At 50.0% G+C, this 16,003-nt stretch overlaps 1 protein-coding gene across 1 annotated transcript in view; it reads right to left on the bottom strand.

Moving 5' to 3' along the window:
* Positions 1–16,003, bottom strand: part of LOC133361644 (coiled-coil domain-containing protein 162-like) — a 197,096-nt gene continuing 181,093 nt past the window's right edge. Inside the window, exons 32-33 of the mRNA XM_061580629.1 lie at positions 1,987–2,108; positions 1–1,300 (exon numbers count right to left, since the gene is read on the bottom strand). Coding sequence (XP_061436613.1) covers positions 1,226–1,300; positions 1,987–2,108 — 197 coding nt within the window. The 3' untranslated portion in view covers positions 1–1,225. The remainder of the gene's footprint in view (positions 1,301–1,986; positions 2,109–16,003) is intronic.

The following is a 16,003-nucleotide window of genomic DNA, read 5'->3' as shown; positions in this document are numbered from 1 at the left end:
TACCACAGGTTGTTCTTTTATTAATGCACTTGCACTTAGCCGCAAAGGTGTGTGAACTTTTTAATAAAGATATTCGTCCTTGCCATATGAATGTGGAATTTGCACGACTGATCCACGCCCAGCTGGTAATATACCTGGACACTACTGTAGATATTTTTTTCTCGATACACATTCACATGTTGCTTTTCGTTACGTTACATATTCAAAAGGCACCACAAACCTCATAGCATCAATGTTTAGCCACAACGTCATTAAATTGCCCCAATATTTTCTCAGAATTCCCATCGGTTGTGGATGGTACACGGGTTCCCACTGGTAGTTGTCACTTTGGAGAATATAATTAGGGTCGCCATCGGTCTGAGAATTGGCACGATCTGTGTTCGGGTGGCAGGAATGATTTGTTCCAAGATCTGGTACCGATATTGTGTTGAAATGTATTATGGTAAGCTACACAATTTAGATAGCAGACCTAGTGCTGACTCCGAGGTATGTCTGGGTTTGGTCTACAGTGGAGAAGGTGGCGACCTGAGATTAGACTCCAAGTGAGAACAAAAATCCGACATAATTCTACCGCTTAAGACAGACAACCGTAAAACCCCGATTTAAAATACCACTTAAAACAGCCCATGCTTATTACACGTCAATTGAATTATAATTATGATGCCACGTACATTTTGAATTTGTTAAATGTTTTAAATTCTTAAACGTGTTAAATGTTAAATAACACAAGGCCAATTCCATAACTGTACAAATGACACATGAGAGTAATAATATATTGCCTTCAGTACAGTACAGTGCATATCATTTATGGCAAAAAAATTGTGCTTGTAAGGCGTAACTATGGCACATGTCCATGACATCAAACAACATGCAGAACAAGCCGAAAAAACTGAGCATACCACTTTATATTAAAATATAAATCTCAAAGTAATTCACGCATTAGTTAAAACTATATAAAATATTTAAAACTATTTTTTATTTTACCAGGTAAGGCTCACTGAGCTATGTGGCTCTTTTTCAGAAGCGACCAGGCCACAAATGATAGCTCAACGAAGTGGCTTATCACGTGGAAATATAGCAGCCAAACGCTCTAAAGTTGATGAAGCAACCCATACAATATAAGCATCTGCTATTTAATTGATACACACCTACATCGTGTCCCGGGATGTTTTAAAGACACAATGCATGTTATGATTATCTGTGGATGTGATGTTTCAAGAGTGAGTTAAGGCTCCTGTAAGGAAAGTGTGTGGTCGAGATCTTGCACCAGAGGATCTCTTCCCCTCAATCTCGCTGAAGCCTGCAAAAGACAAAGACCTCCTGTATAACCTTTGACTGTTGTGGCAAGTGTTGTTAGCGAGCACCTATGAAAGCCAACACGGCACACGAGAGGGTGGGTGGCCAGAACCACGCCCGGCCACCTGGTTGATAAAAAAAAATCTGTAGCAGTCTCACTCGCATCGCAGACGGCATCTACGATGCGTGGCAGGCGGTGATCTGCTAGACCTGCGAACATACCTCGCATGCTATGACCCCAGCGCAGATTGGGGGTTTCCGGCCCCTGGAACGAGCTCCCGGTGGCTGATGTTCGGGGTCTATTCCCGAGTCTGAGTCAGTTTCGCAACATACTTAAAACAGTGCCGTTATTACAAAGAGCCTACTTCGTGTGATCAGCTTGGCGTATTCATAATGGGCTGGACTCATACGAGTGCACGATAACAAACGTTCAGACTTACTATCTACGACGGGGAGGGATATCATCCAGTCGAGAAACAGCACCACACTGTATTTTCTAAAAGCTGAACAAATTCGGTAGTCAGAATATCTGCTACAGAATGGTTCCTACAGCCACAGATTAATTTCTAAAGATAACCAGCAAGACAACGAGCCTTCTGCTTCTTGACAGCGGACCTACGGTCCTCTTGAAGTGGCTGCGCCCGCCGACTGCGGCTGCCGCCGCCGGCCCTACTGCTGCAGGCGACTCACGGTTTTCGGCCGGCGCAGGGCGGCGCACGGAGGCGGCGGACTCGGCGAGGACGGGCCCGGCGTGAGCGCGTGCTGGGCCAAGCGGACCGACATGGGCGCCGAGGGCAGTTGCACGACCTTACCTGGTGATCAAAGGCAGAGCACCCCACGCGTAGCCTTAGCAGAAACCGTGGGGGCAAGTGCTGTTAGTGAGTGGCACCACGTGGGGGTGGGTGGCCAGCAACACGCCCGGCCGCCTTTCGTCTCCGCCAGTGGCGATGTTATTAATACACCACACGGGGTGCTCATTTGAGGCTGACTTGACTTAGGGGAGGCCCAGGACCGGTTCAGATAATCGTCACTGACATTGGCCGTGAACGGGATTCAAACTCGGTGGGTCGCCAGGTTTAAAGTACAGTGCGCTAACCGCGACACTGCCTGGCGGTCGTGCACACACATGCACGCGAGTTGCAGATGCACAACACAGAGATGCGCAACACAGAGATGCACAACACAGAGATGCACAACACAGAGATGCGCAGCTTCACGATGTGCATGGCCAGCAGCCAGTGGCTGTGCTGCAAATGACGACCTGCAAACCAGAACTGTGGAGGTAGTGAGGGTTGGTGGTCACACACACATCAGTGAAACCCCCTCACTAACACGTGGTATTGAGGTCGCCATCTCCAGGGTATGATGGCAGCACAGCAAGATTGAGCAGGCCATTGGGTAAAAAAATATATACTGAGGCCCACTGGCAGTCCGGTGCAAAGTCACTGAGTGCTGCACAGGGACAGCTGCCACTGACGGTGCCCTACGGATGAGATGAGATGTAAGACACTTTGAGTTCCTTAGGCATTTAAGCAATCATCGTATACATGCAATAGTTTATTCTTAATTTCCATTTGTATTCCATATTTACGGGGATTGAGTGCTACCCCCCCCCCCCCCCCACACTTTGCAAGCAGGGGTTTTTGTCCGGTGACTCCGGATAATCATTCGTCAATGGGGTTGGCCAAACATCGCAATGTAGGACCGCAGAGCTTGCAACAATTACTGGCGCCAGTTCCAGCCGACTTCCCACTTGTCTGTGGTTTCCCGCTCCTCCGAATCTATCTCCCGCCCTCTCTCTCTCTCCGAGAGCGTGCGAACAGAGTGCTGTGTCGGGGACCCGTTTGCCAACATAAAAATTCTGAGAAGAAAAAAAAACGTGCTTTACCCTAATCCAGCATTAATACGGGAGGGTGTTACGATGTTTGAACACCAAATAGACACCTACTGCAAAGCGTCGATTCTGCATTAACCCACACATGCTTGTGATAAAACAAATACAATAGCTACATTATAGCACTGTGTAATAAAATAAAATCCATTTTGTTCCTGGGTAGTAAGTGTTATTTTCTCATTGCTTATGCCTCAAAAGTACAGAAAATGGCTATTATTCCCCACAAACTTTGCTTTTGTGACCATGACAGTGATATTTTGAAATGTACCTATTTTCAATGATAAAACGTGTGCATTTGTGTCATTCACGTAAAGTCCTGGCCACAAAAGCAAAGTTTGGGGCCGTCCATAAATTACGTCACGTGATTTTGGCCGATTTTTGACTCCCCCTCCCCCCCTCGTCACAAAAAGTCAGACCCCCCTCAAATATGACGTCACAAATCTCTGCCCTCTCCCCCCAAACCCATATTTCCATTTTGAAAATAAAACATGCTTCAAATCACTTTAAACTATTGTCATTGTCGTGCGTATTGAACGTGGCGCTCCACTTGATGTTGTAGGAGACGTTGGAAAGCTGAAATTTAGCATAAAACTCACTTTGAAATATTCAACGTCTAACTAAAACTGCAGATGTTCAGAATATTATATTGAAATTCTCTTATAATTATAAAATATGAAAAGTAATTATAACTATAAAAAATACTTGAAACTTTGTAGTAGAACGAAGCTAAATGGAGAGTACAATCTAGATTTGAAGTTTAAGTTTTGGAGAGTACAATTATAGCAATCATACTAATTCCACAGAATGAAAAGCCCTGGTAGAATCATTAAAATCAAAATGTTTACTAACAACCATTCAAAAAATGTACAAAATGTATGCTTCTCCATTCTCCCATGGAGAAGAAAAATACTCCTTCATGGAATAAATAAAGGTGACCTTAGTAAATTTAAATAATCAAATAGTCAATAATGAAAATTAATCAAAATTAATGTTATAACAATTTTATTGTTAAAATGTATTTAAAGTTGCGCATTTTGATGTGACGTCACATTTCCCAAACCCCCCCTCCCCCCCTTGTCACACATCGTCACAAATGTCTGCCCCCCCCCCCCCCCCGAGGTGTGTGACGTAATTTATTGACGGCCCCTTTGTGGGGAATAATAGCCATTTTCTATACTTTTGAGGCATAAGCAATTAGAAAATAACACTTACTACCCAGCAACAAAAATCGTGTTACATAATGAATTATCAGAACATGTTTGTTTGCATGTTTTACCACACTTGATGCCTTGCAATAGGTGTCTAATTGATGTCCGAACAGCTTAACACCTCCTGTGTAATTGCTGGAAAGGGTAAACGCTTATTCTTATTTCCATCACATTGAGGTGTTGTCAAGCCGTGGCTTGCTCTGTGCAATGCTTAGGCCTGCCTGCAGTCACGGCAGGACGAGTGAGCTCACAACATGAGCTCCCAGCACCTATTCATCTTATTATTATTCTTCCATGATACAAATTGAAGTATATTATCATTTTTAGATTTAAAGCTTTCGTGACTGCAGGGATTCATCTTCTTGGTTATTTCGGTAAAGTCACGTAAAGACAGCTGTCTTTCCGACAGACCTGTTCTTCACCTGAGGACAGCTGCTTGCGTTGTGGCCGAAACTTCGTGAGAATTGTATTTTATGTTTTATAATTTTATTATTTCCCTTCTACGTGACTTTACCGAAAGAACCAATACGATATATTATCCTTCCATGTGATTCTTCTTCGCGAGTACGAGAGTGAGTGATTACTATGCGACAGAGGCGCGTTACAAGTTGAACATTATTATTATTCAGTGTTCCTTCCATGATAACAAAACAAACAAAAAACACTCGATGCTCAATCCTGAACTTGACGAATGGAGTAAGACTTCCCTCCCCCTCAGTGTTGCCACTGCCTCATCCCTTCCGCTGCAATTCATCTCCCCCTCACACATGTTCAGATTGTGGTGCGCGCTCTCCTGCAATGGCCACCATCATCTTGATCACATTTCCTCCCTTGGCTGCCATGTCCATGACTGATTTTTAACCCCATTTGTCGGCGCCCTTCTAAATCCGTCACTCGCAAGAGAGCGGATTGAAGTCAATCGAAGTTCCACAATTAGTTATGTATGTGTCTGTGGTTGGAGGAAAGTTACATCACACCATGGGTTGAGGATCCACCAGCGGAAGAAGGGGTGTTTGGGTAAAGAGAGACAGAGGCCTCGCATTGATTACTTTCTGCGAAAGCGATGAAATAAGTCGAATGAAGCACAGCAACTGGACGCAAACCATAGTTTGCAGTGCATCAGTACCACTGTCATGGAGGACGTAAACTCAAGCACCGAAGTAACAACTCAGGTGGAACCAACCACAGAAGTGGAACTCACCCAGCCTCCCAGACCTGCAATCGAGAGGAGACTACCAGGGCACAGACCGTATGTGAAGTGGCTTGGCACCAGTGACAAGAAGTTGTGGGAAATAGTGAATACTGACCTTACCTTGACCCTCGAGAAACTTCGAGGCACAGTGGAGAAGAAGTTGGAGAGGATGGGGGACATCATCTATGAGTACGGGGTAGAAAGCTTTGGAGTGCAAGAGGCAGAAGGTGGGAGAAAGGTTCCAACCCCACCAGTTTCCTGGAGGCAACAAGAAATCAAGCACCTCGTTCAAGAAAGGAGACAGCATAAGAAACAGTGGAAAAAGGCCTCGGAAGTAGAAAAGGAGGGCATAGAGGCACTTCAGGCTGACAGCAAAACCCGGTTGGCATCCCTCCGTAGAGCAGAGAACCTACGGAAACGCAGAAGGAAGAAAGAACAAACTATAACTCGATTCTATAAAGATCCCTTCAAGTTCCTTAAAAGTCTCTTCACGAAGGAAAAAAGTGGAGCTCTAAAAACAACAAAGAAAGACCTAGAGGAGCACCTGAGAACAACAAACTTTGACTCAAAGCGACATGAACATCTGGTCATCCCATCAGATATCCCACCCATTGAATCCCCGAAACATCATATTGAGACCAGCCCTCCGACATGGAAAGAGGTGGAAAACACAGTTCGACGGGCAAGAACAGCATCAGCCCCGGGGCCAAATGGAGTCCCGTACAAAGTGTATAAGAATGCACCAGACGTCCTGAGGTTCCTCTGGAGGCTTATGAGAACAGCTTGGCAAAAGAAGATAATACCCAAAGTGTGGCATAGGGCAGGCAGGGTCCTGATCCCTAAGGAGAAGGATGCAGTGAACATCAGCCAATTCCGCCCAATCTCCTTACTGAATGTCGAGGGTAAAATCTTCTTTAGGGTCATTGCCCAGAGGATGGCCGAGTACCTGCAAAGGAATGCGTACGTCGATACATCTGTACAGAAGGCAGGAATATCAGGGTTCTCTGGCTGCTTGGAACATTCCAGCATGATCTGGCACCAGATCCAAATGGCCAAGGTGGAGAAAAGGGACCTCCATGTAGTCTTCCTCGACCTCGCCAACGCATTTGGCTCTGTGCCCCATGAACTCCTGTGGTCTGCCTTCAGGTTTTTCCACATACCGGACATCATCACAACCCTGGTGAAGTCGTACTTCCAGGATCTGAAATTCTGCTTCACCACCTCAGAGTTCACCACCTCATGGCAGTGCCTGAATGTAGGTATAATGGCGGGATGTACCATTTCTCCGTTGGCATTCATAATGGCAATGGAGGTTATCATCAGATCCTCAAAATGGGTTGCTGGTGGACAGCGTGTCGACTCTGGTTTCCGCCTCCCTCCACTCAGAGCCTACATGGACGACATTACAACATTGACCACCACTGTCCCATGCACCAGGAGACTGCTCAGAAAACTCGAGGAGAACATCAGCTGGGCCCGTATGAAGATTAAACCATCCAAGTCACGCAGCATCTCGATTGTGAAGGGAGTACTCACTGACCTGAAATTCTTCATCGGAGATGACCCAATCCCAACAGTGTCTGAGCAGCTGGTAAAAAGCCCTGGAAGGTGGTATGATGCAAGCCTGAAGGACAAAAACCAGGTGCAACAGCTGCGCAAAGACATCAGTTGTAGCCTACAGTCCATCGACAACATCCAGCTACCTGGAAAGTTAAAGGCCTGGTGTCTGCAGTTTAGTTTCCTACCCAGGGTGTTGTGGCCCCTAGCAGTGTATGAGGTTCCAATCTCAACAGTGGAGAAGATGGAAAGAGGAGTCACAGGGTACTTAAAGAAGTGGCTCGGAGTTCCACGATGCCTTACCACCATAGGCCTCTATGGAGATGGTGACCTCAAGCTGCCCCTCACCAGTCTAACAGAGGAATTCAAGTGTGCAAAAACCAGGCTCCAGATGACACTGAATGAATCTCGAGACCCAGTGGTGAGCAACAACGCGCCGACCTTGGCAACTGGGCGCAAATGGAGGCCAGGAGAAGCAGTCCAGGAGGCAACAGCAGCCCTCAGACATGCTGACATTGTGGGTCATGTTCAGCAAGGGAGAGGAGGCCTTGGGCTAACTAGCCGCGCTGCTTGGAGTAAGGCCACTGCACCAGAGCGGCGGAAGATGGTAGTGCAGGAAGTACGCCGTCAGGAGGAGGCTGCAAGGTGGGCCAAGGCAGTCTCTCTTGCCAAACAGGGACAGTGGACTCGATGGGACAGTGTGGAGAAGCGGAAGATCAGCTGGAAGGATCTGTGGGCCATGGAAGCGAGGCGGTTGAGCTTTTCCATCAGAGCAACATATGACGTCCTTCCAACACCAGTTAATCTTCACCAATGGTATGGTGAAGATCCGGACTGTGCCCTCTGTTCCATGCCAGCCAACCTCAGGCACATTCTCACAGGGTGTAAAACAAGCCTCACCCAAGGACGCTACACTTGGCGTCACAACCAAGTCCTTAAAAACCTTGCGTCCGCCCTGGAGGACAAGCGAGCTGCCACCAACTCCCTATCACCCCCAGAAGCATCACACCCCTTACGGATGACCTTTGTCCGCGAAGGGGCTAGACCACTACACCATCAGAGCGAGACCAGCTGCGCTTGGCCCGCGACTGGAAAATGCTAGCTGACATTGTCCGGCAACTTGTGTTTCCTCCGGAGATCGCAACCACAACCCTAAGACCTGACATGGTGCTCTGGTCCCGTTCGCTTAAGAAGGTCTTCATCATTGAGCTCACAGTACCCTGGGAGGACTCAGTAGATGAGGCTTATGAGCAAAAACATCTGCACTATGCCGATCTAGCTGCCGAAGCACGGCATCATGGCTGGAACACAGAAGTCCGACCAGTGGAGGTGGGCTGCAGAGGTTTTGTGGCAACATCTACAACCAGACTGCTTAGAGACCTGGGAATTAAGGGCCAGAGCCAGCATTCGGCAATCAGAGCTGTATCGGAGGCGGCAGAAAGCAGCAGTCAGTGGCTCTGGATGAAGAGGAAAGACCCCAGCTGGGCCCCGAAGTGAGAGGGCCAGGAGGTATGCGGTCAACAATGCTTGACTCAGGGAGGAGGATGCCCCTGCCATGCATAGTCCCATGGGATGTTGGCTACCAACAACAAGGCAACTCCTATGACTAATTGGGAATGGGACGCAAGCGTAGGATTGATCACCCTGTCGCTGGCCGCCTTTGGGGAGGGTGTATAGTGTGAAAGGCCGAAACACCCTAGGAACCAACCCTAAGACTGACGATGCGCTCCCCAAATTTCACCAGGCTCACTGTTCATGAACTCTTGGAAGTGCTTGCACAAAGGATAGTAACGTCTCATCCTGTGTTCTTGGAATCTTTCAAGTCAAAGTATTGGTGAAAATGATGCATGTGTAATATGAGGATATATCCGGCTCACTGACGTATCACAACTCGTCATGGTGATTGGCTCTGCCGGTCCTGGTTTACAGCCAATGGGGGGGAAGCCTGGGGGCATGGCCCTGACGTGATGGAAAGGTGACAGCTATAAGGATTGGTTCTGCTGGCTTTGGCCTCAGCCAATGGGGAGATGAGTCAGGGGCGTGGTCCCGGGAGCTGACAAGGGAGCCTGGAAGATTCGATGCAGGCTAACGAGGATTGGCGGAAACGTACCACGAGTTGCCACGTGGAAGTGCATCTCTCTCTGTCTATCTGTCCCTCTCACGCTGCCTATCAGCAGCGTGAAGTAACTGTAACAAAAGTTGAATAAAAGATGGATTCCAGAAGTCGTCTCAATGAGCTTTATTACATTGGTGTCAGAAGTATCTTCTGAGACCGTTTGGACGATCCTTCAAGATGTCCAAGCACCTCAGGAAGAAGAACCCACCGGACCCTCCATCGGAGGAAGAAGTTGAGGCGGACGAGGACGAACTGCTGGGAGCTGCGGGTCCTCTGCCTCCGGCTGCTGCTCTCCTCGGCGCCACTCATCGCCTACAGGCTGGAGAAGCGACGGCCTCGACTGAGGACGAGAGATGGCGATTCCAAAGAACACAGGATGAGATGTTACTATCCTTTGTGCAAGCACTTCCAAGAGTTCATGAACAGTGAGCCTGGTGAAATTTGGGGAGCGCATCGTCAGTAGTGACCCTTTGGTTCCTAGGGTGTTTCGGCCTTTCATACTATACACCCTCCCCAAAGGCGGCCAGCGACAGGGTGATCAATCCTACGCTTGCGTCCCATTCCCAATTAGTCATAGGAGTTGCCTTGTTGTTGGTAGCCAACATCCCATGGGACTATGCATGGCAGGGGCGTCCTCCTCCCTGAGTCAAGCATTGTTGACTGCATACCTCCTGGCCCTCTCACTTTGGGGCCCAGCTGGGGTCTTTCCTCTTCATCCAGAGCCACTGACTGCTGCCTTCTGCCGCCTCCGATACAGCTTTGATTGCCAAACGCTGGCTCTGGCCCTTAATTCCCAGGTCTCTAAGCAGTCTGGTTGTAGATGTTGCCACAAAACCTCTGCAGCCCACCTCCACTGGTCAGACTTCTGTGTTCCAGCCATGATGCCGTGCTTCGGCAGCTAGATCGGCATAGCGCAGATGTTTTCGCTCATAAGCCTCATCTACTGAGTCCTCCCAGGGTACTGTGAGCTCAATGATGAAGACCTTCTTGAGCGAACGGGACCAGAGCACCACGTCAGGTCTTAGGGTGGTGGTTGCGATCTCCGGAGGAAACACAAGTTGCCGGCCAATGTCAGCTAGCATTTTCCAGTCGCGGGCCAAGCGCAGCTGGTCTCGCTCTATTGGTGTAGAGCCGCTCTTCGGTGGTTTAGCCCCTTCGCGGACAAAGGTCGTCCGTAAGGGGTGTGATGCTGCTGGGGGTGGTAGGGAGTTGGTGGCAGCCCGCTTGTCCTCCAGGGCGGACGCAAGGTTTTTAAGGACTTGGTTGTGACGCCAAGTGTAGCGTCCTTGGGTAAGGCTTGTTTTACACCCTGTGAGAATGTGCCTGAGGTTGGCTGGCATGGAACAGAGGGCACAGTCCGGATCTTCACCATACCATTGGTGAAGATTAACTGGTATTGGAAGGATGTCATATGTTGCTCTGATGGAGAAGCTCAACCGCCTCGCTTCCGTGGCCCACAGATCCTTCCAGCTGATCTTCCTCTTCTCCACACTGTCCCATCGAGTCCACTGTCCTTGTTTGGCAAGAGAGACTGCCTTGGCCCACCTTGCAGCCTCCTCCTGATGGCGTACTTCCTGCACTACCATCTTCCGCCGCTCTGGTGCAGTGGCCTTACTCCAAGCAGCACAGCTAGTTAGCCCAAGGCCTCCTCTCCCTTGCTGAACATGACCCACAATGTCAGCATGTCTGAGGGCTGCTGTTGCCTCCTGGACTGCTTTTCCTGGCCTCCATTTGCATCCAGTTGCCAAGGTCGGCGCGTTGTTGCTCACCACTGGGTCTCGAGATTCATTCAGTGTCATCTGGAGCCTGGTTTTTGCACACTTGAATTCCTCGGTTAGACTGGTGAGGGGCAGCTTGAGGACACCATCTCCATAGAGGCCTATGGTGGTAAGGCATCGTGGAACTCCGAGCCACTTCTTTAAGTAGCTCGTGGCTCCTCTTTCCATCTTCTCCACTGTTGAGATTGGAACCTCATACACTGCTAGGGGCCACAACACCCGGGGTAGGAGACCAAACTGCAGACACCAGGCCTTTAACTTTCCAGGTAGCTGGGTGTTGTCGATGGACTGTAGGCTACTACTGATGTCTTTGCACAGCTGTTGCACCTGGTCTTTGTCCTTCAGGCTTGCATCATACCACCTTCCAAGGCTTTTTACTGGCTGCTCAGACACTGTTGGGATTTGGTCATCTCCGATGAAGAATTTCAGGTCACAGAGTACTCCCTTCACAATCGAGATGCTGCGTGACTTGGATGGTTTAATCTTCATACGGGCCCAGCTGATGTTCTCCTCGAGTTTTCTGAGCAGTCTCCTGGTGCATGGGACAGTGGTGGTCAATGTTGTAATGTCGTCCATGTAGGCTCTGAGTGGAGGGAGGCGAAAACCAGAGTCGACTCGCTGTCCACCAGCAACCCATTTTGAGGATCTGATGATACTGGCGGAGCAGATCGAGTCGCTCCGCGCGATTTTGCTGAATATGGTGACGGCGGTCGCATCCTCAGCGGCCCTTCGTCGGCCACGTGGGTTTCAGCCGAGTGCCGATGACCAGGATTTTCAGCGGGAATCGACGTCCACCATTGCTCCTGCTGCGCGGGGAGAGGCCTCCATCTTGGGCGGGGCGGCTGCGATGGAGCCGCCGGACGCCATCTTGGGAGGGGCTGCTGCAAGACGGCCGCCGGACGCCATCTTGGGCGGGGCTGTCGCCACGCGGCCGCCAAACGCCATTTTGACGGAGCCGCGAAGAACGTGGGAAGCGGGAATGGAGACGCTCGAGGCGTTGGACATTCACCGCGGACATCGCCTGCCTCAAATCAAGGAATTTATCGCTGGGGGCGATTGGAGTGCCTTCACGTGGCGCTTCGAATCGGCCTTTAGATCCATTCGATCGACAGAGGCGGAGGCACTGGAGGCGCCGCCCACGCTGCTGGATGATGTCTCCCTGGCGGTCTTCCGATCCATCCCGGCGACCAAGAAGAAGACGCTTCGTGATGCTTTCACAGAAATGGCGGAGTTTTACGACCCGCCGACGGCGGCTACCAGAAAATGTATGTCACGTCATCGAGGATCAGAGGAATCGCCCTTGGCCTACCGGGGGGCGCTGTTAGCTTTGGCCATGGCCGCCTACCCCGGCTCGTCGGCTGATCTCCTGGATCCTCTCATCCTTTCCCGAATGCTTGAGCTATCCCAGGAACTGAACATCTCGTTGCCGGTATGCGGCCACGAACCGCTCACGTCGCGATGGGCGGCGCGCTGCTTGGACGCTAAGTTCAATCTGAAGCGCTGGGATCAGATGGCGGCATGGACGGGGAATCCCCAAATAGACGGTCCACCATTGGGGTGGTCTCCACGGCAGGTCGTCCACTGCTCCGATGACACCGGCGACGACGAGGTGATGGCTGCTGTTCCTCGCTGGGTCCCGAGACGCCGGCTGCGTGACCAGCGTGATGATACGGGTCGACCACGTGCAGGGCCCGGGACGAGCGACCGCCGGGCGACGACGGCCACGTGCTTCAAGTGTGGCTGACGGGGCCATTTCGCCCGGGATTGCCGCTGCCGACCTCTGCCTTCTCAGCTCCCGTTGGGTCGGCTTCCATCTCCTCCACCGGACGCGGATCCACGACACCCTCGGGCGAGTCGGCACAAATCGGACACCCGGCAGGTCTTGTCACATCACCCATCCACTCGCACACATATTTGCGCTCCGGACGGAAATTGTTGTACACCTGTGTCTATGCCACACTCTACGACACAATGGAAAAAATACGAGTTACCATCGATGGGATCGATGTCCGTATTTTGGTGGACACAGGCGTGTCTGCCACCATCATTTCCGATGTTATTTTTCATCTCCTGTCTATTCCCACGTCACGGATCCGTCCGGTTAATGACGCGTGTGTTGCTGCTAATGGGGGTAGCATGGGTATTTTCGGGCAAGTTGATGTGCGCATCGCTATCGGGAATATTACCGCGGAGGGACCAGGTTGCTTAGAAATGCCAGGGGGCCGTAAGATGTCGTTCCTGCCTTCCCTGCTGGGCCGTTCGCCCCTGGGTAACGCAGTTAATGCGATTGTTGCTGCCATGGTAGAGGTGCTGTTGGGCTCGCAAATGCTTATTCCGCTGCATTACTGGAAGCCTTTGGATGCTGCGGACGCTGCGACGGGTGTGCTGTAATCCCCGTCGAATTCGGTGGCTAAATCTTTTTCCCTTGTAGCGGCTCAAACTATCGTTCGGCCGGGTCAGGCCCCGTTCATACAAGTGTTGAATGGGGGCCCTAACCGGATCGTCGTTCCGGCTGGATCGGTATTGGCTCACGCCACTACCGATTTCACCAGCTTTGAGAGTAAACCACCCACTAAAATAGCCGCTGATGGACCTCGATACGATCGTTCACAGGATCGATGTATCACGGATTTGTGCGGGGAAAATACGTCTTTGTCGACCACGCAAAGGAGCGCTTTGCATTCATTGTTGTTAGAGTAGGCTTACGTTTTCAGTAAAAACGATTTGGATCTCGGCCATACCTCGCTCTTGTCGCACCATATTGACACCGGTGCGGCGGGACCGATTTGTATGCACCCGCATCGCATGAGCCCTGCTGAAAGGGAACACGTGTGCGGCGTGGTGGACGATATGTTGGCGGCTGATATTATTTCGCCGTCCAACAGTCCTTGGGGCGCGCCGATGGTGCTGGTTAAGAAAAAAGATGGTGGGACGAGGTTTTGTGTAGACTTCTGCCGATTGAATAAGATATCCGTGGCAGACGCATACCCCTTGCCACGGATGGACGACTCATTGGACGCTTTGTCAGGGGCAAATTTTTTCTCCACCCTCGACCTGTCGTCTGGGTTTTGGCAGCTTCCCCTCGATGACACGTCAAAACCAAAAACGGCGTTCCGCACGCCACAGGGCCTCTTTGAGTTTAACCGTTTACCTATGGGCTTGAATGCGGCACCGGCGACATTCCAACGCCTGATGGAACTGGTGCTGGCGGGGCTGCAGTGGGAAACATGGCTCATATATATGGACGATATCATCGTATTCAGCTGCACGTTCGAGGAATACCTCCAACGCCTGGAGACTGTCTTTCAGAGGATGCGCTTGGCTGACCTAAAATTTAAACCAAAGAAATGCCACCTTTTGCAATGGTCCGTCCGATACTTGGGTCACATCGTCAGTTCGGACGGTGTGTCCACGGACCCTCAGAAAACGGAGTGTGTCCAAGAGTGGCCCACGCCCACTTCAGTGGGCGACGTACGGCAGTTTATTGGGTTTGCATCCTACTATCGCCGTTTTGTTAAGAACTTCGCGACACTGGCTAAGCCACTGCATGTTCTGATGGGGAAAAATCAGAGATTTAAATGGGGCCCGGAAGAGGAACGCTCTTTTCAATCTCTTCGGGATCATCTCACCACGGCGCCTACGCTACCGAGACTTTTCCCAGCCGTTCATCCTTGACACGGATGCTAGCGATATCGGCATAGGAGCCGTTTTGTCGCAACGGAAAGACGGAGTTGAGCGAGTGGTGGCATATGGCAGCAGGGTTCTGTCTCCTGCCGGAAACGTGATATTGCGTGAAGCCACGGGAACTGTTAGCAATCGTATATGTTATTCTTAGGTGTTTTCGGTAAAGTCACGTAGGTAAAACATCAAAATTAATAAAATAATAAAATAAAATAAAGATCACGACGTTTCGGAGGCAACACAAGTCTCCGTCATCAGGTGGGACAGTCACAGCCAGATCAGCTGCATCAAGTGAGGCAATGATTCAAGATGTAATCCCTTAAAAGCGAGTTGAGGGGGGAGGAGAGGGGGGGGCTCATCAGAATGTGGTAGCCAATGAATGGAAAGTATCAGGAGAGAGGGGCCAAAAAAGGGTGGGTGACCGCGTGGAAGCTATTGTGCGCAAGCGACACACTGCTGCCCACGCCAACGCATTGGACAGAGAGGGGGGAGGGGGGGGGGTCTGATACACATGATAGAAAAGAAAATGCGTATGTTTATACCAATGCTGGCTGAACAATGAAGAGATTACTGTTAAACACTGGGGATGTTAACACTCGGTAAAGTAAAGTAAACTAGTGCCTGTCAGATAAGATGGCCAAAAAAGTGTAATTAAGTCTTTTTTGCGTGGTTAATAACATCTTTCCAATGATTACTAAGTTTGTACCCATCATCACGGTTGAAATTATGTCTGTGTTTGTATATTTGTATGGCTTCGTGTACAAACCTTTGATGGTAGCCAGGAGGTTTGCAGAGAACCTTGGTCTCGGAAAAGACAATTTCATGAGAGCCCACTGAGTTGTAGCAATGATCGGCAACGGCCGAAGAATCAGTTCTGCCGTGTTTCAGATCTGACTTGTGCTCGCGGACACGATCAGCAACATGACGTTTCGTTTCTCCAATGTAGCAATCACCACAAATGCAACTCAATTTGTAGACTCCAGGATACTGTAAGTCAGGAACAGCATCCTTCACAGATGGAATCAGATCACGGATTTTATGCACTGTACTGAATCGGACTTGGATCTTATGTTTGTTTAGAATTTTGGAGATCTTTTTGGTCACGCCTGCTATGTATGGTAACGTGATAGTTTTGGTCGGAGTTTCATGTGGCTGTTTCTGTGTGGTGGGAGAGACAGCTTGGCGGATAGTACGGTCAGAGTATCCGTTCATCCTGAGGGCCCGATGTACATGTCTTAATTCACCGGTCAGGTCTAGAATCGTATATGTTGTTCGCCAGTA

Source organism: Lethenteron reissneri, chromosome 8 (assembly GCF_015708825.2).
Source record: "Lethenteron reissneri isolate LAM-NWPU_2019-01 chromosome 8, ASM1570882v1, whole genome shotgun sequence".
In the NCBI taxonomy this organism is placed as follows: Eukaryota; Metazoa; Chordata; class Hyperoartia; order Petromyzontiformes; family Petromyzontidae; genus Lethenteron; species Lethenteron reissneri.
The sequence above is the reverse complement of the archived record's forward strand: the minus strand, read 5'-3'. Positions and strand labels throughout refer to the sequence as shown.